At 35.2% G+C, this 25,891-nt stretch overlaps 1 protein-coding gene across 4 annotated transcripts in view; it reads left to right on the top strand.

The window, feature by feature from the left end:
- The window catches only part of Dg (Dystroglycan), a 45,988-nt gene that overhangs the window by 6,897 nt on the left and 13,200 nt on the right, over positions 1 to 25,891 (top strand). For 3 of the 4 annotated variants that reach the window (XM_068287628.1, XM_068287627.1, XM_068287630.1), the window contains 3 exons: positions 11,664 to 11,858; positions 11,935 to 12,066; positions 12,131 to 12,279. In XM_068287628.1, coding sequence (XP_068143729.1) covers positions 11,727 to 11,858; positions 11,935 to 12,066; positions 12,131 to 12,279 — 413 coding nt within the window. In that variant the 5' untranslated portion in view covers positions 11,664 to 11,726. Of the gene's footprint in view, positions 1 to 11,663; positions 11,859 to 11,934; positions 12,067 to 12,130; positions 12,280 to 25,891 lie in introns of those variants that run through there. The other variant, XM_068287629.1, reaches the window with a different exon arrangement.

The raw sequence follows: 25,891 nt of genomic DNA, 5'->3' as shown, positions 1-25,891 counted from the left end.
AGGTAATAGCTATGAAAAAAGAAAAGCCACTGTTCTGGACTTTGCCGTGTGTATGGGAGCTATATGATATGGTGTTCCGATCCAGCTGTGCTGTATATACAAGCTCTTAGGGTCTAGGAATAGTTTGCGCTTAAATTAACTATACACCGTTGTTGTCAATTATCGTGAGACTGACCACACCCGAGCTAGCTGCGATTTAAGTATAAACCAGAGGGCCGGGGCTAACTTCGACCGCGTCAAGTTTTTTGTTACTCTTTCCTTACCTATGCTCTTTAAAGTCTAATGTTTGCGAAACGGCTTACAAAGAAAAAAACAAAGTTATTGATCAAAGTCACTGTTTTCCACCGATCGTTTCTATGCCAGCTATAAGATATAGTCACCCGATCTTGATTAAATTTGGCACAGTTGTTTATATGCGTAATGAACTTTCTAATATAGCTCTGAAAAAATAATAATAAAAATAAACTCTCTAATATTAAGTTTCACGATAATAACATAAAAAATAACGAAATTATTGAGAAAAGTCACTGTTCTTAACTTTGGCGTTTGTTTGGGAGCTATATGATATTGTTGTCCGATCCGGCTGAATCCAAAATATACAACCCCTGCAGTATATACAAGCCTACGTGGAAAATTTCAGCTCTGTAGCTCTTACGGTCTAGTACGACGTACGACGGACGGACATGGCTATTCGAACTTGTCTCGTCGTGCTGATCAAGAATATATATACTTTTTATGCTCGGAGGTGCTTCGTTCTATGCTTTGCACACGTCTGACCAAAATTAATATACAATTTTTGCAAGGGTAAACAAAATTAAAAAAATGTTTAGTTTTTACTTTACTTTTAAAAAATAAATGTAAAACATTAAAAAATGTTACATAGTCGTTTTAAACGATGAAAAATTCCGTTTGTGATTGAAAAAAACCGGAAAGGAAAAACATGCTGGGAAATATTTTCTGACTTTGACCTTAAATGTTACAGCACCACGAGCACCCAGCACTCTTGGCAAACATTTAAAGCTTGAGGTATTCTTTATCATATGCTTTAAACATTTTTTAAATCGCTGTATCGATTTAAAAGCTATAAGTTTTGCAATGTAAAATGCCAAAAGGCCCCACCGTGCGCCGTTTTACGACACCTATATGTACAAAAGTGCTTTTTGTTTGAACTATAAATGAAACTGAATTAAACTTTCTGTCAAATATTATACATATTCATAACTTTCTAATCAACATTATTCATTTTTTCACCGCCATTGATCATCTATCTCTAAAAGGGGGTTTTTTTACAGTTGATCCGTAGCAGGTACTGAGATGGTCCCAAACGCAGACGAAATGAAGATCCATTACTGTTAAAAGCTAGTGAAATGCAGATTAAACGCACAGAAATTGTTGTTTACCTATTCCGTGGCCCTATCACAAAAACAGGTGGTGGAAATTTTGCTTTCGTAATATTCAATAATGAGAGAGAATAATGTATATTGCCCACCACTTAGTTCGCGCTTTTAAGGTACAACATATGAACTACCTTAATCAACAAAATTATTTTTGTATCTCTTTTCCACTCATAAATATAATGAGGGATAGAAAGCGAAGGTTTTTACTCCAGTAAAGGTGGTATCGGTTACGTTATTTTTCCAGTTTGCACTTCATTTTTTTTCACAGACCTTCCATATATTCAAAATATCAAAGAAGCTATCCAGAAGCTGTCAAAGATAATATCGACCATGATATTATTAAGTGTTCCATATTTTTTTTTTGGGCGTCAATGTTTAGATGTTCGCAAACATGCACACATAGACATATGTACATAACATTCAAATTCTCACTCTATCCCATTTTATTTCGTCATACCCGCAATATTTTCTTCCTCGCTCTTTACCACTCCATTTTGTAAACCCATTATGTGTGTATTAGAGAGCTGCTCGGCTTCACTCAATACATATAAAGAAATGAATGGACTCGAATTGAATTGAATTGAGTGAGTGCTTGCTAATACTAGAGTGAATGTGTGTGAGTGTGAATGTATATTGCTTCTCATAACTCACAGCATCCAACGAAAAAAGTTCGAATGAATGAAGTATAAAACCGAATGAAAAATTTGGCTAACACAATTCGAATTCGAATTCATTCGAGTTATAGCTTACAAATTTTGTACAGTCATTCCGTTTGTGTCGTTGAAAAGATTTTGACCCATTGGCTTGGTGGAATTTGCATGCAAATTTTTTTCCTCTGCTTTATAAGACAAGTTGCAAAATATTGTGTATTCCAGCGAGCAGCGCAGCTTCGGAGCGAACATTTTCCAACGCTAGAAATTTGATTTCAGAAAAGCGTTGTCTTATTTCTAGTAACTCAGAAAATATAAATAAAATTATATTCTTGCATTCCAATATAAAATAGAAATAAATGTAATAAAATATATGCAAAAAAAAAATAACAGTTTACATTTCATTGGTTTTTGTCTCTTTCTCTCTTTCTTTTCTATTATACAAATAAATGAAATGAAAAACTACTTGGCAACTCGAATCCATTCGAAACCAACTCACTTTTCTTTACCTGTCACAATTCATTCAATTCTCTTATGTGTTTTAGCTTTGTGTGTATGAGTCCTGTGCTAGAGCACTCACTCACTCATACTTTTTCGGCCTCGCACTCGAACTCACTCAACTCATTTTGAGCATTGTCAATTCGAATAAGGTTTTTTGACTACTCATGCAGCTCTCTAGTGTGTATATACCAGCTGCATTGATTTATAAGTTTTGCGGTGCACTCAAACATTGGGTTTGATTTTGTTCGATGCGGTTCTTTGTACCGCTGGAATTAGAGGATCGGATATATTGCATTAGCACATGTGATCGACATTTTGTTTCGCCCTAGAGAACAAAGTTATAAGTATTTGCTCAGAATCAAACTTTTCGATTCTCTGCTAAAAGAAAAACCACAATTCTTTTTTACCTTCGCTCCTTCCATCTGACTAAAAATTGCGTGCTTGTGATCGCGACCACTTTTTTCCTATCCCGCATATCTTTAAAAAGTTCCTTCCTCCTTCAACAACTTCACAATCTTACCTCAATTCATGTCGATTCTGTTTGTCAAATTTATTCTCAATTTATGTGCGTGAAATCCGTCGGTATACTGGATTCGTGCAGAGTTTTTATGTTGTTGCAAAACTGTTGAGTGAAATCATTGGAGTTTATGTAGTTTGATTGTGCCTGTAAATCTCTGGCACATATGAACAGAAGCAAAAGAAGTCATCCGATGTTGTTTGGCTCTTATTTTTTCTAAATGAAAAACTTCAATTTTGTTTTTTGATTTTGTTTATTTATAAAGAATATATATACATATGTCGGAGAATGAATCAAAGCCTACTATGTTGTTTTTCGAATTATCAGGTGTCAATGAATCAGAGCCTACTATGGTGCTTTGAGAATTGTCAGGTGTCAGTGCATTGTGTAGTTTACAACACTGCCGTGCAGCGTTTGCTGACTGACACCTGACTAATAAGTCAAAGCCTACTAGTTAGTTCCAATGTATTGACAGGTGCGTCAGTTGTAGCCCTGGTTGAGCATCTTAGTAACTAATGTTGAGAGCTGTCTTCAGGTCAGGTCCTATATAAAGGGGGGCTAGAGAGCTCAGTGGACAACCTCCCCGGGAACTAGCCGTACAGTTTAAAATACAAGTGAAAAAGTGAAAGTAGTACAAAGTAAAAGAAAACAGTAAAAAGATAATGAGTGATTTAAATAATACAGGCTACGCCCCGACATATATAAAACAGAATCGAAGTTTTTCATTTAGAAAAAAAACCAGAGGGCCGGGGCTAACTTCGACCGCGTCAAAGTTTGTATACCCATGCAACTTTTTTGGTAACTCTTTCCTTACCTATTAGCCATCAATGTGGAAGAACGTTTTTTCTTAAAAGGCTTATGTTTGCGAAAGAATGGCCTACAATCATAAGAAAAAACTAAGATATTGATCAAAGTCACTGTTTTTCACCGATCGTTCCTATGGGAGCTATATGATATAGTCGCCCGATCTTGATCAAATTTGGCACAGTCATTAACAGATATATTAAACTGACAAATGTTTAATTTGAAAGCAATCGCGTTAAAAGTAACGAAGTTATTTACAAAAATCACTGTTTGCGACCGATCGATCCTATGGGAGCTATATGATATAGTCATCGGATCTTGATCAAATTTGGCACAGTCATTAACATACATATTAAACTAGCAAATGTTTAATTTGAAAGCAATCGCGTTAAAAATAACGAAGTTATTTACAAAAGTCTTTGTTTGCGACCGATCGTTCCTATGGGAGCTATATGATATAGTCATCGTATCTTGATCAAATTTGGTAAAGTAGTTTTTAGGCGTAGCTCTCTAATATTAAGTTTCACGATAATAACACAGAAAATAACGAAGTCATTGAGAAAAGTCACTGTTCGTGACTTTGGGGTTTGTATGGGAGCTATATGATATAGTGGTCCGATCCGGCTAAGTCCGAGATATACAAGAATCTACAAGCCTACATGCTTTCAGCTCTGTAGCTCTTACGGTCTAGGAGGAGTTTGCGTTGATCCAGACGGACGGACGGACATGGCTATTTGAACTCGTCTCGTCGTGCTGATCAAGAATATATATACTTTGTATTGTCGGAGATGCTTCGTTCTATGCGTTGCACACTTCTGACCAAAATTAATATACCCTTTTTGCAAGGGTATAATAAGAGCCAAACAACATCGGATGACTTCTTTTGCGCCACCTTGTACATACATTAATCTGTAATCGGGATGCATACACTAAAAATTTATATTGCATCTATGATTGTAACCTTTGCTTGCCTTGCCTATTTTTATACCCCTGAAAAAAAGATATATTAATTTTGGTCAGAAGTGTGCAAAGCATAGAAGGAAGCATCTCCGACCATGTTAAATCAGGGCCTGTCACTGATATCCCCCGGGGTCGAACACGTTCGGCACCTCTAATGCGTGTAACCGAACGGTTGCCTCAGAATATCTGCTGTACTATTATCTGTATAAAACAATTCTTGATTTTGTCAATTTAAATTTTGCAAATGTAAATCAAATCAAATTTACACAGCACACTCATTAGTCTTACTAATTTCCACAAACCTATGTTTCACGAGGCGGTTCATAAGGGCGGAGTTTGCGGTAGGATTTTTGGCGTTTTACATTGCAAAAATCATAGCTTCTAAACCGATAAAGTAATTAAAAAAATTTCAAAAGCTTATGATAAAAGGTTCAAAATGAATGTTGGGCAAGAGTGCTGGGTGTTCGTGGTGCTTAATGAAATTATTTAATGATGAAAAATGTGACAACTAATTCAATGACGATTGATCAGTTATCGTTATATATAGATAGATTATTATTATTAGTATATTATTATTATTAGTATATTATTATTATTAGTATGTTATTATTATTAGTATATTATTATTCTTAGTATATTATTTTTAATAGTTCATTTATGAAAGATACCTTTAATAAAGAACATACTTTTCAGATAAAACCAAAAGATTGTTGAAATCGCCCAATATTTGTAAAAGTTATCATTTGTTTCCATTTACTAAAAATGTCTCAACTTTGGACGTCTCAAGCACCCAGGAATCTCAACCGATTTCAAAAATATTTTGGATTCATGATCTCTGAAGTATTCCCTATTGATTGCATATATAATTTTTGCCAAACGTGATAATGAAAAAATCGATTCTTGCAACGCTATCCGAGCAGAGGCCCAACTGTGCGGCGCTAGAGTGCTCGTGTTTTTGTAATTGTTAGCGAGATGGTTAAGGCTATGTCGCATGTAATAAAAATTCTGTTTTCGAAATTTTAAATATTTTTTACTTGGTATTTCTAAGATGGTCGGGACGATTTTCTTCTTTTTTATTTTTAAAAATCACCAATTTAGTTTGTTCATTCTGTAGTTGTGCTTCTTCACTAGTGTTGAAATGTGGGGTTTAAAAGATAATCTAACAACGAGGGTCATTCCCAGATATGTTGCCTTGTTTGTGGAATTGGTAATCGTAAAATACTTCGGGGCAGTTTTCTTCTCGTTGTGTAGATGTAACGCTTTGGGATTTATTTGTGTTAATTCCGATTCTCAAATGTCTTGCCCATTCTTGGACCATTTTAGATAATCCCGAACCTAAAGTGTCACCGGCAAATTTTGCCAAAAGTATGTCTGTTTCGATTGTACGAAGTTCATAATATTCCATAATATGTTGCACGACTCGGTGGATCTGCTCAGAAGCTGACCTCTAAAACTAAATTGATGGTGTGGTAATATGTCTTGGTTATCAAGCTTCGCCGATATCTTCGTTAAGAGCAATAATTTGAATATTTTAGAGAGGACTGGCAGAAAACTGATTTTGCGGTAAGATTCGATAGCTTCGACAAGTTTGCCTGGTTTTAGGATCATTTTGACTTCAGCATGTTTCCACGAGAAATTTAGCGTGGCCTTTAACTAGAACTCTATACAGTTTTCTGGAAGTGCCCTTATAGTCTTGCTGTCGTTTTTATCCGATCCCGGGAATTCCTTAGGCTTAAAGGCTTTGATAGTTGCTGTGACTTCTTCGATGTCAGTTACCTTTCCTTTCTATATTTTCATTCTTTCTGCCTAAGTAATCTGAATGCTACAGGGTGGGCCATTTAAAGTGGAGGGATTTGTTTTTGCAATAGCAAAGTAAAAAGTGGAATTTTTTAATTTTTTTTTTTTTTTTTAAATTCATTTATTTAGGTTTAAGGAGATTTGTTCTAACTACTTTTTGAATATGATATCTCGTAAATGACCGCCTCTGGCTTTGACCGCAAAATGTGCCCTTTTTTCAGCGCAGCCAATGTCTCTGGTTTACCAGTTTACCTTGGATTTTAAATATCTCCATAAAAAAAGTCAGGAGGCGTCAAATCAGGTGATCTCGGTGGCCAGTCTTAATCGCCATTTTTCGAAATTATTCTTCCGGGGAACATTTCGCGTCGTGGCATGCGCTGTATGGCATGTAGCGCCGTCCTGTTGGAACCAGTAATTATCCAATTCATTTTCACGGACAAATGGCAATAAAAAATCGGTTATCATTGTCCGAAACCGTTCCCCATTCACGGTTACCCCATACGGTGTTACTCTGCAACACTGGCTCGAACGGCATCAATATTCTCGTCTGGACAGATGACTGGCACTACCAACACTACCAGACGATATAAATTTGGATTATAATCGACGTACAGTGTTGTCTCCAGACGATGTTTTAACTTTATTTTTCTTTTTCCACGCACGTTTAGTTAACACAATTAAGAAGTTATTTTGAATATACAGCTGAACAATTTCAGCGCGTTGTTTAGGTGTTTATTGTTCCATGGATAAAATTGTACTGAAATGACGCTTCCAACACGGTATGACATTTGTTAATCTGACATCTCTGTCAACAGTTATGGGGTTGCCAGATGCTTCCACTTTAAGTGGAAGAACGAGCGTGGGAGGAAATTGCTAGCGGTTAGTGGTAGGTGTTCACAGCACTTTTGTTAAGTTGGCTTATACAGTAGACTGCATAAGTAAGTTGACAAACAAAATTTTCAGAGAATATGTTCTGGTTTTTTTTAAAAGACCATAAAAAGAAAAGAGATATTTTTTGGTGAAAAGATATGAATATCCGCAGTTTATTTCACTCAAAAAGGAATTCCTAAAATTAACATTAATAATCAGAAAATTCGAAGTAACTAAATGCATGGTGACAAAAGTATTTTGACAAATGTCCAAAATAACAAAAATTAATCAAATTTTACGTTTCAACGTATTGTTTCATATGTTTAATAAAAAATATACCCTCCTTTAGCATTTATTACTTTTTGTAGACGTCTCGTGACCGAATCTACTAAGTTACGGATGTAATCCAACGAAATATGTCTCCAGAGCTCTCCAACCTCAGAAATAGTGTCCTGCCGTGTCCTTTCGAGATCAGCACAACGCTGTCGCTTAATATAAGCCCATAGGTTTTCAATAATGTTCACATCAGGACTTTGCGGTGGCCAATCTAGGACATTTACTTCATTTTCATTAAAAAAAAAAATGTAATCATTTTTGCCTTATGGCATGGCGCATTGTCCTGCTGGAAAATAAAGGACTCTCCGATAAGTTTATCCCCTGAAGGCAAAGCATGCTCTTTAATGACGGTCAAATATTTATCTTTCGTCATGGTTCCATCGACGGGAACCAAATCTCCTACGCCGTTATAAGCAACGCATCCCCAAAACATAACTGACCCACCCCAATGGCTAACTTTTTCACAAATCGGTCTTCTTTTTTGATGTGTGATTTTTGGCATTGTCACATAAACTTTTTTTTTTGGAGCAGTGGAAGCAAAAGGAGCTTTCATCACTCCATAAAACTTGACGCCAAAACCAATGGGGCTTAGCAATATATTTTTTGGCAAATACGATAATGTTGCAAAACAAATAAGTAAAATTGATTTTTTATTTCATTGAACTAATTATTGAACAATAATAACCACGTGTGATAATTGTTTACTCTTGAGCAGAATACTAAAGACTAAATACTGAGAATACCTTTGTCCACCTCTCATCAGCTAACGGAAGACAGTAAAGCAAAAATTAAGAAAATGCATAGAGCAATTAAAAAAAACAAATTTTCATTCTGCTTTTTTATTAAGAGTTGTATGCATTTCTTATAAAGTAAGAACCGTTAACAACTCAATTTCTTCAAAACAAATCGCTAAAGAGAGCAACAACTTTTGTCAAAATACTTATGCCGTGGACTGTATGTACTCGACACTGTCTTCTCAAAAAGTAGATCGCGAAATAAAACGCATTTCAACTCAGCTTCTGGTGCTGATCAAGGAATATAAATACTTTATAATGTCGGAATTGTGTGCTTTGCGTTACAAACATCTTACCAATTTTATAGTACCCTCTATAAGTGTATAAAAAAGACTTGAAAAGTGCACTATGTAATCTATTTTTTATACACTCTTTAAGCCAAAAAAAGTAAGAGGCGAATAGCCGATGTCGTTTAGTTTTAAGAACACTACTGTATGGGTATCAGAAGTGAGTATATATGTACATACATACAGTGGCGGACACGAATTTAAGACGTTTCTTTTCTTTTTTTTGTGTTTTTGATTTTCCCGGCTCCTAACAAACTTAATGGAATAATTTTTTCTGTAATTTCTTGGTTATTGTGTTCAGATAATGGACCGTAAGAATGGTCTTCATAGTTCAATCCGTTTTTTTCACAGGTGCATTTGAACAAAGAGAAGTCCGTTTTTTGGGGGGCATTTATTTAAGACGTTTTTTCCAAAATCTTAAATATTAAAGATAGACGTTTGAAATCTTCGAATAAGTTGTAGATCTAGCAAAACTAAGATAAACTGCATACCACAAATTTTGGATTTAGCCCCAACTTTCAATTTGGGGCCAATTGAAAATCTGAATTTTGTATGAAAATTTTTGGTCCTTTGGGCGAGTCCATTTTACGACACTAATTCATACAAAAGTACTTTTTTTCTTGAATTACGAAAGAAAGTAAATTAAATTTCCCATCGAATGACATATTTTTCATTAAAATCGGATAAGAATTAGATATTTTTTTTGCCTATCAATAAGGGACATTTTACGCCAATCTAAACAGCGGCCTTTGGAAGGGGTATACGCATGAAAAGAAAGAGATGGAGAATAGAAGGGTAGTTTTGAAAAAAATTTCCCATATTGTATGTACATATACATATATGTCACCACTTTGTTCATTATACCATACACCCATAGGGTGAAATGGTATATTAAAGTCGCCAAAATGTATGTAACAGGCAGAAGGAAGCTTCTCCGACCCTATAAAGTTTATATATTCTTGATCAGGATGAACAGCCAAGTCGATCTAGCCATGTCCGTCCGTCCGTATGAACACACAGATCTCGGAGACTATAAGAGCTAGTGCCACCAAATTTGGTATGTATACTCGTGTATTATGTACATATATAGAGTTAATTGGAATTTCGGCCACGCCCCCAGGAATCACATAAAACTATTTTTTTTAAAAAGTATAACAGCTAGAGACATTAAATTTAGTTTGTAAAACCGTTTAGTTAGCGCGCAGAAATTAATTGTTCAAACTTTTTGCCACGCCCCTTTACGCCCCCAGGAATCACATGAAACTGTTTTTCTTAAAAAGTGTAATAGCTAGAGACATCAAATTTGGTATGCAGACTAGTTTAATAGACGCGCAGAAACTGGCTATTTAAAAATTTTTTTTATGTATACTGGCTTAGTATGCGCGCAGAGTATATATATTTTCATATTTTGCCACGCCCACTTCCGCCTCTATAATTAAGAAAAAAACCGATTTTCTCCTGTAGTTTTTGTAGACTATCGCATTCAAATTCGGCAGACTAATTAATCTTTTCTATTTCTACAAAACTACCAAATTTTATTGAGATCGGACTAGAAACATGCAAAATATGCGTATGAACGTATTTTACTAAGCGGTCCACAAGGCCAGAATTGGCCGTTGGCTAGTGGCGGCGCTAGAGTGCTCGTGTGTTCGTAGAGTGAGCGAGATAGCACATACTATGAAACATGTAAAAACAATTTAATAGACATACATTTGGTTTTCGAAATTTGAAATATTTGTTTCACCTGGTGTATGGTATACCCAAGTCGACGAGTCGACTTACTTGCTTCATTTTTTTTTATACCCTTGCAAAAAGGGTATATTAATTTTGGTCAGAAGTGTGCAACGCATAGAACGAAGCATCTCCGACCATACAAAGTATATATATTCTTGATCAGCACGACGAGACGAGTTCAAATAGCCATGTCCGTCCGTCCGTCCGTCCGTCCGTCTGGATCAACGCAAACTCCTTCTAGACCGTAAGAGCTACAGAGCTGAAATTTTGCACCTAGGCTTGTATATACTGCAGGCGTTGTATATCTCGGATTCAGCCGGATCGGACCACTATATCATATAGCTCCCATACAAACCCCAAAGTCACGAACAGAGACTTTTCTCAATAACTTCGTTATTTTCTATGTTATTATATTGAAACTTAATATTAGAGAGTTTATTACGCTTATAAACGACTGTGCCAAATTTGATCAAGATCGGATGACTATATCATATAGCTCCCATAGGAACGATCGGTCGAAAACAGTGACTTTTGTAAATAACTTCGTTACTTTTAACGTAATTGTTTTCAAATTAAACATTTCTTAATTTAATATATCTGTTAATGACTGTGTCGAATTTGATAAAGATCGGGTGTCTATATCATATAGCTCCCATAGGAACGATCGGTGGAGTACAGTGACTTTGGTCAATATGATTGTAGGCCATTCTTTCGCAAACATATGTAAGCCTTTTTAGATAAAACGTTCTTCCACATTGATGGCTAATAGGTAAGAAAAGAGTTACCAAAAAAGTTGCAAGGGTATACAAACTTTGACGCGGTCAAAGTTAGCCCCGGCCCTCTGGTTTTTAATTCATTTTACCCTAAGTACACATTTGGGTACACCATCAGGCCTCGGAAACGACACAGGTTTGCCTAGTTTAGGTACACTGAGATTCAATCATTCAATTAAAAATACTAAACTATCTTTTTATCTAATAAGGAAATATAAAGCTTTTTCCAACCTTCTTTTTTAGGTACCTCTTATTGAGCCCCCAGATGTACCCGCCTTTAAACAAAACCCATATGTAAAGGAGCTTATGAACTGTAAGCAGTCAGAAATCGAAGTAGTTTTTGGATTACTGCTTAAAATGTATGACTGGAGCGAATTATCAACTGAAAAACGAGATCAAGTAAAGGAAAAATTAGCTACGTTTTTTGCAATACCAAAGGTAAGATAAATACTTGAATTTAAAATCTCTATTAATAATTTCTTTTTCAATTTTATATGCTTGTTTGGCTTCTAAGGAATTTGTTTATTTGGATTCAATTTCAAACCATGATTTAAACGCCATGCATTTGATGTCTATATACAAGGGGAGCAAGAATATTAAAGACGTTAATTACCCAAAACAATCCCTAGGACGAGCTAGTTTTGTTGTGAGAACATGATAACTTTAGGTTAAATAACACTAGATTTTCTTTAAAACAATTTTTTTTACAGATAGGTTGTGGTGCTAATTTGTTCAACATGGGTAAATTTATTGCTAAAGATATTTCGCATCAGATCAAAGACGGTACGATTAATGCTTTAACTGAGGAAAATTTTGGAAAGTGGATGATATTTAATAGACATAAGGAATTAACAATCAGGTAAGCAAGCAATCTTATAAACACAAAAAACACTATCTTATAGCTACATTGTTCTTAGTGGGTGTTCTTAGTTCTATGGGGAAAAAATCAAGCAAGTGATCTTTTTATTGGTAAAAATATTTGTATATTTAAATAAACAGCTGCTGAGAAGTTTCGCGATAGTTAAAAGATTTTCAAAATCATGGCCAAATTTGAAGGAGAAATTTAAAAATGGTGTTGGTGAACCACGAAAATGGCAGAGCCAAAAAGATCATAAAGAACTGCTTCAGATAGCTTTAATTTTTTTTGGTGCAGAACAGTATCCTTTTTTTCACCTAGACCAACTAACCATGCACGCTGGATGTCGAGACCCATTTATTCCTTTAAGATATTTATACCCTTGCAAAAAGGGTATATTAATTTTGGTCAGAAGTGTGCAACGCATACTTTCGCAAACATAAGCCTTTTTATATAAAACGTTCTTCCACATTGATTTCTAATAGGTAAGGAAATAGTTACCAAAAAAGTTGGCCCCCTGGTTTTATTTATACATCAATTTCGGCTAAAACCAGAGAGCCGGGGCTAACTTCGACCGCGTCAAAGTTTGTATACCCTTGCAACTTTTTTGGTAACTCTTTCCTTACCTATTAGCCGTCAATGTGGAAGAACGTTTTATCTAAAAAGGCTTATGTTTGCGAAAGAATGGCCTACAATCATAAGAAATAACGAAGATATTGATCATAGTCACTGTTTTCCACCGATCGTTCCTATGGGAGCTATATGATATAGTCACCCGATCTTGATCAAACTTGGCACAGTCATTAACAGATATACTAAACTAACAAATGTTTAAGTTTAAAGCAAATGGCGGTAAAAGTAACGAAGGTATTTACAAAAGTCACTGTTTTCGACCGATCGTTCCTATGGGAGCTATATGATATAGTCATCCGATCTTGATCGTTTATAAGCGTAATAAACTCTCTAATATTATGTTTCACGATAATAGCACAGAAAATAACGGAGTTATTGAGAAAAGTCACTGTTCGTGACTTTGGGGTTTGTATGGGAGGTATATGATATAGTATACAACCCCTGCAGTATATACAAGCCTAGGTGCAAAATTTCAGCTCTGTAGTTCTTACGGTCTAGGAGGAGTTTGCGTTGATCCAGACGGACGGACGGACGGACGGACATGGCTATTTGAACTCGTCTCGTCGTGCTGATCAAGAATATATATACTTTGTATGGTCGGAGATGCTTCGTTCTATGCGTTGCACACTTCTGACCAAAATTAATATACCCTTTTTGCAAGGGTATAAAAAAATGAAGCGAATGGTTTGCTTGATGTTGGCGTTTTTATACACTTGCAAAAAGGGTATATTAATTTTGGTCAGAAGTGTGAAATTTTGCACGTAGGCTTGTATATACTGCATATCATATAGCTCCCATAGGAACGATCGGGCGAAAACAATGACTTTTGTAAATAACTTCGTTACTTTTAACGTGATTGATTTCAAATTAAACATTTGTTAGTTTAATATATCTGTTAATGACTGTGCCAAATTTGATCAAGATCGGGTGACTATATCATATAGCTCCCATAGGAACGATCGGGCGAAAACAATGACTTTTGTAAATAACTTCATTACTTTTAACGTGATTGCTTTCAAATTAAACATTTGTTAGTTTAATATATCTGTTAATGACTGTGCCAAATTTGATCAAGATCGGGTGACTATATCATATAGCTCCGATAGGAACGATCGGTGGAAAACAGTGACTTTTGTAAATTACGTCGTTACTTTCAACGCGATTGCTTTCAAATTAAACATTTCTTAATTTAGTATATCTGTTAATGACTGTGCCGAATTTGATAAAGATCGGGTGACTATATCATATAGCTCCCATAGGAACGATCGGTCGAAAACAGTGACTTTTGTAAATACCTTCGTTACTTTTACCGCCATTTGCTTTAAACTTAAACATTTGTTAGTTTAGTATATCTGTTAATGACTGTGCCAAGTTTGATCAAGATCGGGTGACTATATCATATAGCTCCCATAGGAACGATCGGGCGAATACAATGACTTTTGTAAATAACTTCGTTACTTTTAACGTGATTGCTTTCAAATTAAACATTAGTTTGTTTAATATATCTGTTAATGACTGTGCCAAATTTGATCAAGATCGGGTGACTATATCATATAGCTCCGATAGGAATGATCGGTGGAAAACAGTGACTTTTGTAAATTACGTCGTTACTTTCAACGCGATTGCTTTCAAATTAAACATTTCTTAATTTAATATACACCCATGATGAATATAATAGGTACACCCCTTAAAATTAATTTTTTTGACTTTAAATTAGCACAACTTTTTTTCTTTTACCTTAATCACCAAAATTTAAATGCACATTTGTTTATTGAACATTTGTGTATTGTTTACCATAATTTGGAAAAGAAAAATTATTTTATTCAAAAGTTACAACAAAAAATATGAAATTTCAGAATTTCGTGCTTGATGAAAATAATAGGTACACTTTAATTGACTAAGTTTTATTTTTTTTTTTTTGGTTTTGAAATCACTGAAAATCTATTTTTGTTTCATTATCTGATTAATATGGAATGTATCCACCTTAATTTTACCGTTACTTTTCTCATCCGACTGGGAATACTCTTAATCAAAGCTTGGCAGGACTCTATCGAAGTCTTCTTCGACGCACTCCCACAATTGTCGGTTGTTGCCACTTTTTTCTGTTCGAGACTGATCCTATAGCTCACCCCACAAGTTATCGATGAGATTCAGATCCGGAGACTAAGTGGGTCAAGAGAAAACCACTCCTAACCTAAGAAATTCGGACACTTTCGAGTCCTTGAGAGCCATTGGATCCAAAATGGACAATGATATTAATGTTTTTCCAATTAGGATATGACTACAAATGGCTAATCTATCAGTTCGTATCGCAAGAAGGGTTCCTTTGATGCGAACCAAAGATTTGATCATATAGCAAAGATTTCTTAACGACTACTTCACATGGGCAGCATCTGAAGTTCAAAAAAACCGGCCTAATATCCTTCTTAGCAACGAAACTAAAATTTATCTTTTCGGAAATGACTGTTCCTAACATTTAAGGCGCCCTATAACCAAAAACTTTGATCACCGCTACAGTGGTGCATGGTGTTAAAAATATTATAGTGTGGGGTTGTTTGTCTTGGTCAGAACACTATCCAATATTCCTAGTATCTGACATGATGGGAGCAGCTGACTATAGGGATGTCCTGGAAAATATTATGCTAGCATATTTAGAGGAAAAAAAGTCCCTGTGGTGGGTTTATCAACAGGATAACGACGTAAAACACACCTCAAAAATTTTAAAAACTTGGTTAGAGGTCAATATAGTGGTCGCTCTTACCTAGCCCACTTAGTCTCCGGATCTGAATCTCATCGATAACTTGTGGGGTGAGCTATAGGATCAGTCTCGAACAGAAAAAAGTGGCAACAACCGACAATTGTGGGAGTGCGTCGAAGAAGACTTCGATAGAGTCCTGCCAAGTTTTGATTAAGAGTATTCCCAGTCGGATGAGAAAAGTAACGGTAAAATTAAGGTGGATACATTCCATATTAATCAGATAATGAAACAAAAATAGATTTTCAGTGATTTCAAAACCAAAAAAAAAAAAATAAAACTTAGTCAATTAAAGTGTACCTATTATTTTCATCAAGCACGAAATTCTGAAATTTCATATTTTTTGTTGTAACTTTTGAATAAAATAATTTTTCTTTTCCAAATTATGGTAAACAATACACAAATGTTCAATAAACAAATGTGCATTTAAATTTTGGTGATTAAGGTAAAAGAAAAAAAGTTGTGCTAATTTAAAGTCAAAAAAATTAATTTTAAGGGGTGTACCTATTATATTCATCATGGGTGTATCTGTTAATGACTGTGCCGAATTTGATAAAGATCGGGTGACTATATCATATAGCTCCCATAGGAACGATCGGTGGAAAACAGTGACTATGATCAATATCTCCGTTATTTCCTATGATTGTAGGCCATTCTTTCGCAAACATAAGCCTTTTTAGATAAAACGTTTTTCCACATTAATGGCTAATAGGTAAGGAAAGAGTTACCAAAACAGTTGCAAGGGTATACAAACTTTGACGCGGTCGAAGTTAGCCCCGGCCCTCTGGTTTTAGTCAAAATGTATATTAAAGCACGGTTTAAGTGCACAAACGCAACTAAAGCTCCTTTCCATAGATAATAATCTGAACCATATAAATTCTTTAAAATATGCAAATACTGACACACCATACCTTGCCGAAGATTTAATATCTCTGGTGTTTTTTTAATTAAATGTCTCCTGCGATAAAAATATTTGAATGGTTAGCAATCTACAGTCAAAGGAACAAACTGTTCAACTAAAAAACATTAGACACTATTCTAATTTGGTAAACTTTCAAAAATACTCCTTGTCTGACTTTGTATCAGCAAAAACAAACAATTTTTTTGAGTGAGCTAAAATGCCACAAACATTTTTTGAACTGGGTCGATTGAATTGGAACACAAACCATTTGAATTTGAGGAATGTTTTACATACTGCCGGGATTTTTTTGTCGTAAATGAATCTTCTTGTCGTAAATATGGCCGAAAGTGGAATTTCTGCAGGAGTACAACAGAGATCTCACAAACCACGAGGAAGAAAAGCAATTATTACTTCAAGTTGTTGCAGCTTATAAAAAAAATAACCCACTGTAAAAAATGTAACTCTAGTTAGTCATTATTTAAGAAACATTTGTTTTTGTTCTTTTCTTTTCTTAAAATAACATCAATGGTGTTAACAGTCTGTCACTCTTATGATATTTGAATGGTATATGTATGTTTATATGGGAGCATCAAACTGAAAATTTTAGGTGAGTTCCGCGTCCATGAACCATAATTCGATTGGCCCCAAAATATTTTTTTTTAGACTAAAAGGAAAAAAAAAAACGCCTGGCACTTGGTGAATTTTGAATTCTTGAAAATAGGAACACCCCTAAGCTACATCCCTCATAGTTTAAATCTAATGCAGTCCTTGACTTTACGTCAAGCGCTTTTTAAGTACATAAATATGTACAGTTTGGCAAAAAAGTGTTTACACAAGGAAAAATTTCTTCGTTTTTCTACTTTAAGATGAAAATAAAACAAAACAAAAACTAGAGAAGGCACACACAGAAATTGTTTTCGGTTTCTATTTTGTAGTTAATTCGTATTTTTACCGTTGTAATTGAGTTTCTAAAGCGTAGAATTATGAAATAAACAATTTTCTGCGTCAAAAACGACAAAATGTTAGATGGTAAGAGAAGCATAAGTGCGAAAGTTTCAGATGCAATCAAAATGCGGGGCAAACGCATATCTTTTGATATCACACAACTGATTTTTTTTATTATCACACTAACGGTAAAACGGTCTCTGAACTAGCTAAAAATTTTTTGCATTACAAAGAAGACGGTGTAAAATATTTTAAATCGCGCAAAATCAGAGGGAAGCCTAGATGCGAAGCCCACAACTGGGCGGCCCCGTATAATAACACCTAGGGCAGAAAGATAAAAGAGAATCCATTCATTTCGACAAGATCCCTTGCTAGTGAGTTGGAGGAAGACTGTGGCATTATTGTTTCACGTAAAACCGTTCGTCAGGCCATCAAACAACAGGTGTTTTCATCATGTGTTGCCAGCAAAAAACCTTTGTTGTCAGCAGAGAATGTAGAAAAACGGGTAAGTTTTGCCAGGATCTTTGTAGCAGAGCCCGAATCCTATTGGGATGATGTCATCTTTTGCAATTAAACAAAAATAATGCTTTACTACAATGATGGACTCAGCAGAGTGTGGCGAAAACCCCTTAAAGCCCACCGTAAAATTTGGAAAATTTGGGGGTGCATCTCCAGCAAAGGAGGTGGCCAATTATGTTTTATTGAAAACACATCAATACTTGGACATTTTAGGTGAACATTTTAGTAGGCAGTGCTAGCAAATTTGGTTTTTATCTTGATGGCAAACCGAACTTTAAGTTCTACCAAGATAACGACCCTAAGTATAAGTCCAACAGTGTGTTGTGCTGGTTGCTTCACAACTGTAAAAAAGTTTGTTATACCCCTGCCCAGAGCCCAGACTTGAACCCAATTAAAAATCTGTGGTCATATCTCAAAAAACGTACCGCCAAGCGTCAGCCAAAGAACAAAAGTGACCATATATCGGTAATCATGGAGGAATGTTCCAAAATACCCATTGACTATGTTCAAAACTTGATTATATCAATGAATAAATGTCTAAATGCAGTTGTAAAAGCCAACGGAGGCTACACAAAAAGCTAACATCGGCTATGCCGAAGTTTATATGCACTTGCAGTCCTTGACAATAATAATCTTACATGTTCAAAATTTGATTTCTGAAACTCAATTCAACTCCATAATTTTTCTTCTTCTTCCCTCATTCCCTAAGCAAAGCAACGCACGCATACACATACAGTTTATGTAGCGTTGCGTGTGTGTGTATGCATGTGCTCTGTAGATTTGATGATGACGTAGTAGGCAGCAAGCAGCGCTGCCGGCAGCGGTTGAACCGATCTATATTGACTGTAACTTGTGTTCTACTTATTCGATCAGAATCAAACTTTGGAATAGAAGTCTTTATATCCAATACTATCATAGTAGTAAATTTCATGGAGATACTCCAATTTTTATGAAAATGTCTCTTCTAGAACTATATGTTATAGTAGTCCGATCCTGATGATTTTCAGACTTTATCTTACCCGGTAATAAAAAGTCCCGAAAAAAATTGCATCCCGATATCTTTTGAGATGGCTGAGTAAAACGCATTCGCACCGACGGACAGACGGACATGGCTATATTGACCCAGCTTCTCATGCTAACAAGAATATATGTATGTAGATTATTATTGTGTAGTTTTATTATATTAAGTTTATATATAGCTTAGGATATTTATATTTTGCGACTTCTAGTAGGCAACATAAACAATTTTAGGCAACTTAAACAACTTTAGGCAAATTAAACAACTGACGACTTGCAACTTAACTCTCGACCGACAACTCGCGACTTCTTCTGCTACTGACGCTCGACTACTTTTTCTCACATGATGGCAACCTCCGACCGAAATCCTGCCCTCTTTAGGGATGCCACACCGTCGGTGCATGCGTTATAGCCACCTTACATTCGGTCATCCTGATCCTCGTCGTCTGACCCAGACGACAATAGTTCTTCGTTGGTCTCGACGTACTTCCAGAGTTTCATATTGTCTGAACTTGTTGAAGTTGTTGTGGGACCTTCTACCTGAGCAGCTTTTCTCACTTCGTATCGGCTGTTGCGCTTGATGTTAACTACTTCATATGGTCCAAGAAAAGTGGTTGCTAGTTTTCTCCCAGCAACAAACTGAGTACGTTTTATTGCGACCAGATCGCCCAGCTGGTATTTACGATCGTCTTTGCGTTTTTATACCCTTGCAGAGGGTATAATAAAATTGATCAGATGTTTGTAACGCACAGAAGGAGGCGTTTCTGACCCCATAAAGTATATACATATATTCTTGAAAAGCGTGAGAAGCTGAGTCGATATAGCCATGTCCGTCTGTCCATCTGTCCGTCCGTCTGTGCGTACGCGTTTTACTCAGCCGTCTTAAGAACTATCGGGCTGAAATTTTTTTCGTGGGTTTTTATTACCCGGCAAAAATAAAGTATGAAAACCATAAGGATCGGCTCACTAAATAATAGAAGAACTAGAAGAAACATTTTCATAAAAATCGAGTATGCTATGAAATTTACATATATGAGAGTAAAATTGTTTTGTTTGTATATTGATGAATTGAGTAGCAGAAAACAAATTTTGAACATGTAAAATTATTATTACCAAGGACTGCAAGGGTATACAAACTTCGGCATAGCCGATGTTAGCTTCTTTGATTTTTTATCATGGTTCTGCTTATAAATTTTTTGTGCTTGTTCTATTTGGCTCTTTGCTTCCACACGCATTTGCATCCTGTTGTTTTCTAAGTTTTCAATAAGCTCCTGTTCCAACATAGATAAAATTTTGTCGTTTGATTTGTTCTGCATCTCTACTCCAAACATTAACTGAAACGGGGTTTTTTTCGTTGAGTAGTGTACATGCGAATTTATAGCTCTTTAGACTTGAGCCACGAATTTATACCATTTTGAGGAATCCTCAGCCGACAGCTTGCAAATCATCGAAAGAATAACCCTGTTTACTCGCTCTATCTGATCATTACCCCTGGCCACTCCAGTTGTTGTCAATACGTGCTCGATTCCATTCTGTTCCATGTAGTCAACAAAGGCATTTGATGTAAATGCACTTCCTCTGTCGCTCACTATGCGGTGGGGTTGGCCAAAAACGTTCGACCACTCCTCAAGTTTTTTTAAAACTTCTTCAGTTCCTGTACTTTTAGTGTTGAATAGCCATACAAACTTTGAGAAAGCATCAACTAATTAGTGTGTAATGGCCTGTTCCCCTTTTTCAATACAGTGCATCTGCACTCCTGTTTTCCTAGTTTCTTATTGCTGATGATACAAGAAATGCAATTGTATATGATTTGTTTTACTTTGTTCTCGACATGTGGATTCCAGAATTGCTGTTGAAGAGCGTGAATTGTTTTCTGTAGCGCAAAGTGTCCAACATTATGACTATCTGTGATTATTTCTCGCTCCATTGCTTTGGTTAAAACCAGTAAATCATTTCCTTCAACGACTTTGTACAATATTTCACCTTTAAGTTTGAAGTCATCATAAGGGTGAGATTTAATAATTTCGAGTACTGCTTTTATGTAAGGATCCTTTTGTTGCGCAACTTTCAAGCGAGCTGAGATTTCCGACGAAATGGGCAATACATCTATGGGATATCGACTTAGTGAAGCATATAAGTACTAAGATGAAAAGAAAAAAAGCTTGTGGCCCGGCATAGGAAAACTGATAAATCAAGTTAAAACTGACTTCACCGTTGATAAGTTTATGGAGAATACAAAGCTACGGTTGTGAAGTGGAGGACGATTCATGAGAAGTCTGGCACAATTAGAAGGTAAGGGAAGATTAAGTTCTTTATTAAGACCGCATAACGCGAACTTGATGAGTTGCGCTTCTGTAACAATTCAATACTACGCTGGTGCATATCGTATTAGGGATTTCACACTGGGGAGCAACATTCCAGAGTTCGGCGATTTTAAAAAGTATTTGAAACCTTCGATACGCAAGCGTCATCAACGTTTTATAATGTCAAGAAGACTACTGAAGGGAAATGTAGTACCACAACTAAAAACACGAACTTTATTCCTTGAATTCAAAATATGAACTAATTTTATTTACAAAAGTGTTGTGTACATAAATGAACCCTTAGACTCTAGGATGCTGCGTTCTTCTTAAAAATGCTTTTTCTAATGTTTATATTTCACGCTCAGAGTTGGCGACTTGATATTGCGAATTTAACCAATATTTCATATATGAATCTTTATGACTTATATTTGTTTTAAATTTTTGTTTCGTACTGTATAATTCTTTGATCAATCTGATTTGGTGAAGCCATTTCAGATGAACACGATGTTTATTCTTAAACACTACTGTTTACACTTCAATGTATATTAAGATTGAAAGACAGGTTTTGATCAAAAGCACGCCCAAATTATTAAACGACAACAATGGAGGATTGAGCTAGAAACCAATTCAAAGAGCTAAATATCATAAAAGATAATTCTGTGGCATTTTAAGGAATAGATTATTATGCCACCAATTACAAAATGCAGAATGTGAAGAACATGTCGTATGGTGTATTATATTCATACAAATAATCATTCAGTACAATGAACTCAACTTGTAACACTCTGTTGCAAGTATAAACAATTAAACATATACGCATTAAAATATAATTGTGCACTTGAATATGTTTATATATATACATTGATGTATGTACATAAACATATTCACATAAATCTACAGCTAAGCATGATCATATATGTATGTACATTTGTATATGCACATACATATATTCACATAAGCAATGTATGCACAAGCGTAACATGAGCTAGAGCCAGGCCAGCGTGTGAACGCTGACCAAGCACTTTGATGCAAGCGCTCCAACAATATGTTTGTATGTACTGACACTCTCCCTCTCTTTTGTAGCTGTCGCATAAGTCGCAGCATAAGAATATGTATGTAAACTTAGCTTAAGCAAAATAATAATTTGGAATAAAGAATCATTCTGAAAACGACTATGCATGGACACTGACGTGTTCATCTTGGATATACTATTTTTATCAAAGGAACCCGGTCTTGGTGACAGGACCGGGGACCCGCAATCTGCTAACAAAAACAACAACTGCAATCTGCAAACCAAATGCAAAAATCAAACCATCAATCAACGTTAATGGCAGAAGAACAACAACTGCAAATATTAACCACAACACAAAACATGAACATTTTATTTATTTAAATGAAAATTTTATTTTAAATCAATTGGAATAAATGCCCAGAAGAAAGCAGAAGCAGCGGTTGGAACAACTGATAAATCAAGCGAACCAAAAGAAAATCAACCAATCAACCAACAAGGAACACGAATGAACAGTGAAGATATTCCCTTTGCGGAATCTGCTCCTATCGAGCAAAGGGATGCGCCGACGCTAGAAGAAGCGTTAGAGTTGTATCCCAACGATGGATCGCGCCCACTCACAATAGCTGAGTACCGGGCCCGCAATCTACTGCCCACTCTGAAGACGGAGGAAGACCGACAACGCTGCATAGAGCGTATTGACATACTGAAAGCTGAACTTCGCCAAAGAGCGAAGAAACTCAAGGGGGCCGCAGAAATGCGCAAGCCTTAACTTGCCTTTAATTTAATAATTGTAATAATAACCTTATTAGCAAGTTGAATCACGAAAGTGCAACTTGCGACATACTAACTGTCTGATAGGGTTTTACTAACAATGTGGTTGGAGATTTTTTTTTTTTTTTAACAATAAAACAAATGAAATGTATACCTGAATTGTGAGCCAACCACATTTTCAATAATTTTTCCACGTCTCTGGCTCGCTGTGCAAGACACAGTTGAGATAAATTTTATTTCTCTCTTACTTTTTTTTTCTCTTCACAAATAATTAAAAAAAAAAAAAAAAAATATATGCATGAATCCATAACAATTTTATTTTAATATTTCAAATAGAAATCAAATTCAGACAAATATGTACCGGTCAAAACATATTTATGAAAAAAAAATTTTAGGTAATTGCTATACAAAAGTTTTTAACCTGTCTTTATGAACTTTATTTCATATTCTTGTATACTTGTAATAAATAAAAACAAAAATCCCATACGTATGTTCGATAATAGCATAAGTAAATTTGATGATATATCCGTTATACCCACAATGGGGTTAATCGAAACAAAATCAGTGGACTCCACTGCAAATGTCATAAATAAAATTGAATCATCAAATGCTGATATGAGATTAACGAACATACTACTTTTAATAATTGTCATAATATTGTGCGCATATGTATTATATAAGGCTTACCTATTACACAATAAATGTGTAACAAAAAGAGCTCTAAGCCAAGCTAATGATCTAGATAAGATCTAAAAATACATATGCACACAAGCAATTATAAATCAAAACCTTTTTAACAAAAGATAAAATATATATACATATATACAAAAAAAAAAAAAAAAAAAAATAAAAAATTACCCATTGTGACAGGTACTTTGAAAAAATAAACAACAGGCACCCTAGCATAGTCCAAGACTTAATTGACAATTAAGTCTTACACTTACAAATATTAATATTAATTACAAATAACCAACAGAATGGTTACAACAACACAAATGTCCGAATTACCCAAAGCGACCAGGGAAACGGACAAGATCCTCCAAATGCTCAAAATTAAAAAATAAAGTCTATTCCATTAACCTAAGTCTTAATAATTTCGTATCATTTAAGAATGTTAAAACAAATAAGAAAATAACATTCTTAATTGATACCGGTGCAGACATTTCAATAATAAAAGAAAATTCTGATGTATTTCACGACATCCAAGTAAACAAAACTATAGACATTCGAGGCATAGGAGAAGGAGTAATAAACTCCAAAGGCCTAGTCTCAATAGAATTGCAGACAGATAAATATATTATTCCATACGAATTTCACATGCTTCATTCAGATTTCGCAATCCCATGCGATGGAATAATAGGATTAGATTTCATAAAAACTTTTAATTGCAAATTAGATTACAGCAATTCAGAAGATTGGTTTATACTTAGACCACAAAAATTAACGTACCCAATTTATGTTCCAATAACATTCAATTCTGGTAATAACTCAACACTTCTACCAGCAAGATCCCAAGTGGTACGCAAAATAGAACTATCTTCAGCAGAAGATAAAATATTAATTCCCAATCAGGAAATTAAACCGGGCGTTTATGTTGCAAACACTATTACAACAGCCCAAAGTACTTTTGTCCGATTCTTAAATACCACAGAGAAATGCCAAATAGTAGGCGTTAACAATATAAAATTTGAATCACTTTCGAACTACGATTTAGTTCAAAATAATAAAGATATAAGAAAAGAATCTGTAATTCATAAATTGAAGAAAAATTTCCCAATACTATTCAAAGACAAACCGAAAAGTTATGCACTGAATATAGTGATGTGTTCGGACTTGACACCGAACCGATCACAACAAATAATTTTTATAAACAAAAAATTAAGACTTAAGGATGATGAACCGGTATATGTGAAAAACTACCGGAGTCCGCATAGCCAAATAAACGAGATCCAGCGACAAGTTGGAAAGTTAATCGAACAGGGTATTGTTGAACCATCTGTTTCGCCTTATAATAGCCCACTCTTGCTAGTCCCAAAGAAAACACTTTCGGGATCTAAAGAAAAAAACTGGCGATTAGTAATTGACTATCGTCAAATAAACAAAAAATTGCTGTCAGATAAGTTTCCGCTCCCCAGAATTCATGATATTCTTGATCAATTGGGAAGAGCAAAATATTTTTCTTGCCTTGACTTAATGTCAGGTTTTCATCAAATTGAACTAGAAGAAAAATCAAGAGATATAACGTCTTTTTCAACGAGCAATGGCTCATATCGTTTTACACGATTACCTTTCGGTCTAAAAATAGCACCTAATTCATTTCAGAGAATGATGACAATAGCATTCTCGGGGCTTGAGCCAAGTCAAGCTTTCCTCTATATGGATGATTTAATCGTTATTGGTTGTTCTGAACAACATATGATTAAAAATTTAGTAGATCTTTTTAAACTATGCAGAAAAAATAATCTAAAACTGCATCTAGAAAAATGCTCATTCTTTATGCATGAGGTGACATTCCTAGGTCACAAATGCACAGATAAAGGAATCTTGCCAGACAACACAAAATTTGACGTCATCAAGAATTATCCAGTCCCACATGATGCAGATAGTGCTAGACGTTTCGTTGCATTTTGCAATTACTATAGACGTTTCATAAAAAATTTCGCCGAATATTCCCGGCACATAACAAGATTATGTAAAAAGAATGTTCCATTCGAATGGACAGCAGAATGCGAAAATGCATTCCAATACTTAAAAGAAAA

The sequence above is a fragment of the Drosophila tropicalis genome, unplaced genomic scaffold, assembly GCF_018151085.1.
Source record: "Drosophila tropicalis isolate 14030-0801.00 unplaced genomic scaffold, ASM1815108v1 contig_573, whole genome shotgun sequence".
Taxonomy (NCBI): domain Eukaryota; kingdom Metazoa; phylum Arthropoda; class Insecta; order Diptera; family Drosophilidae; genus Drosophila; species Drosophila tropicalis.
Note: the sequence above shows the minus strand (reverse complement) of the source record. Positions and strands in the feature narration are given on the sequence as shown.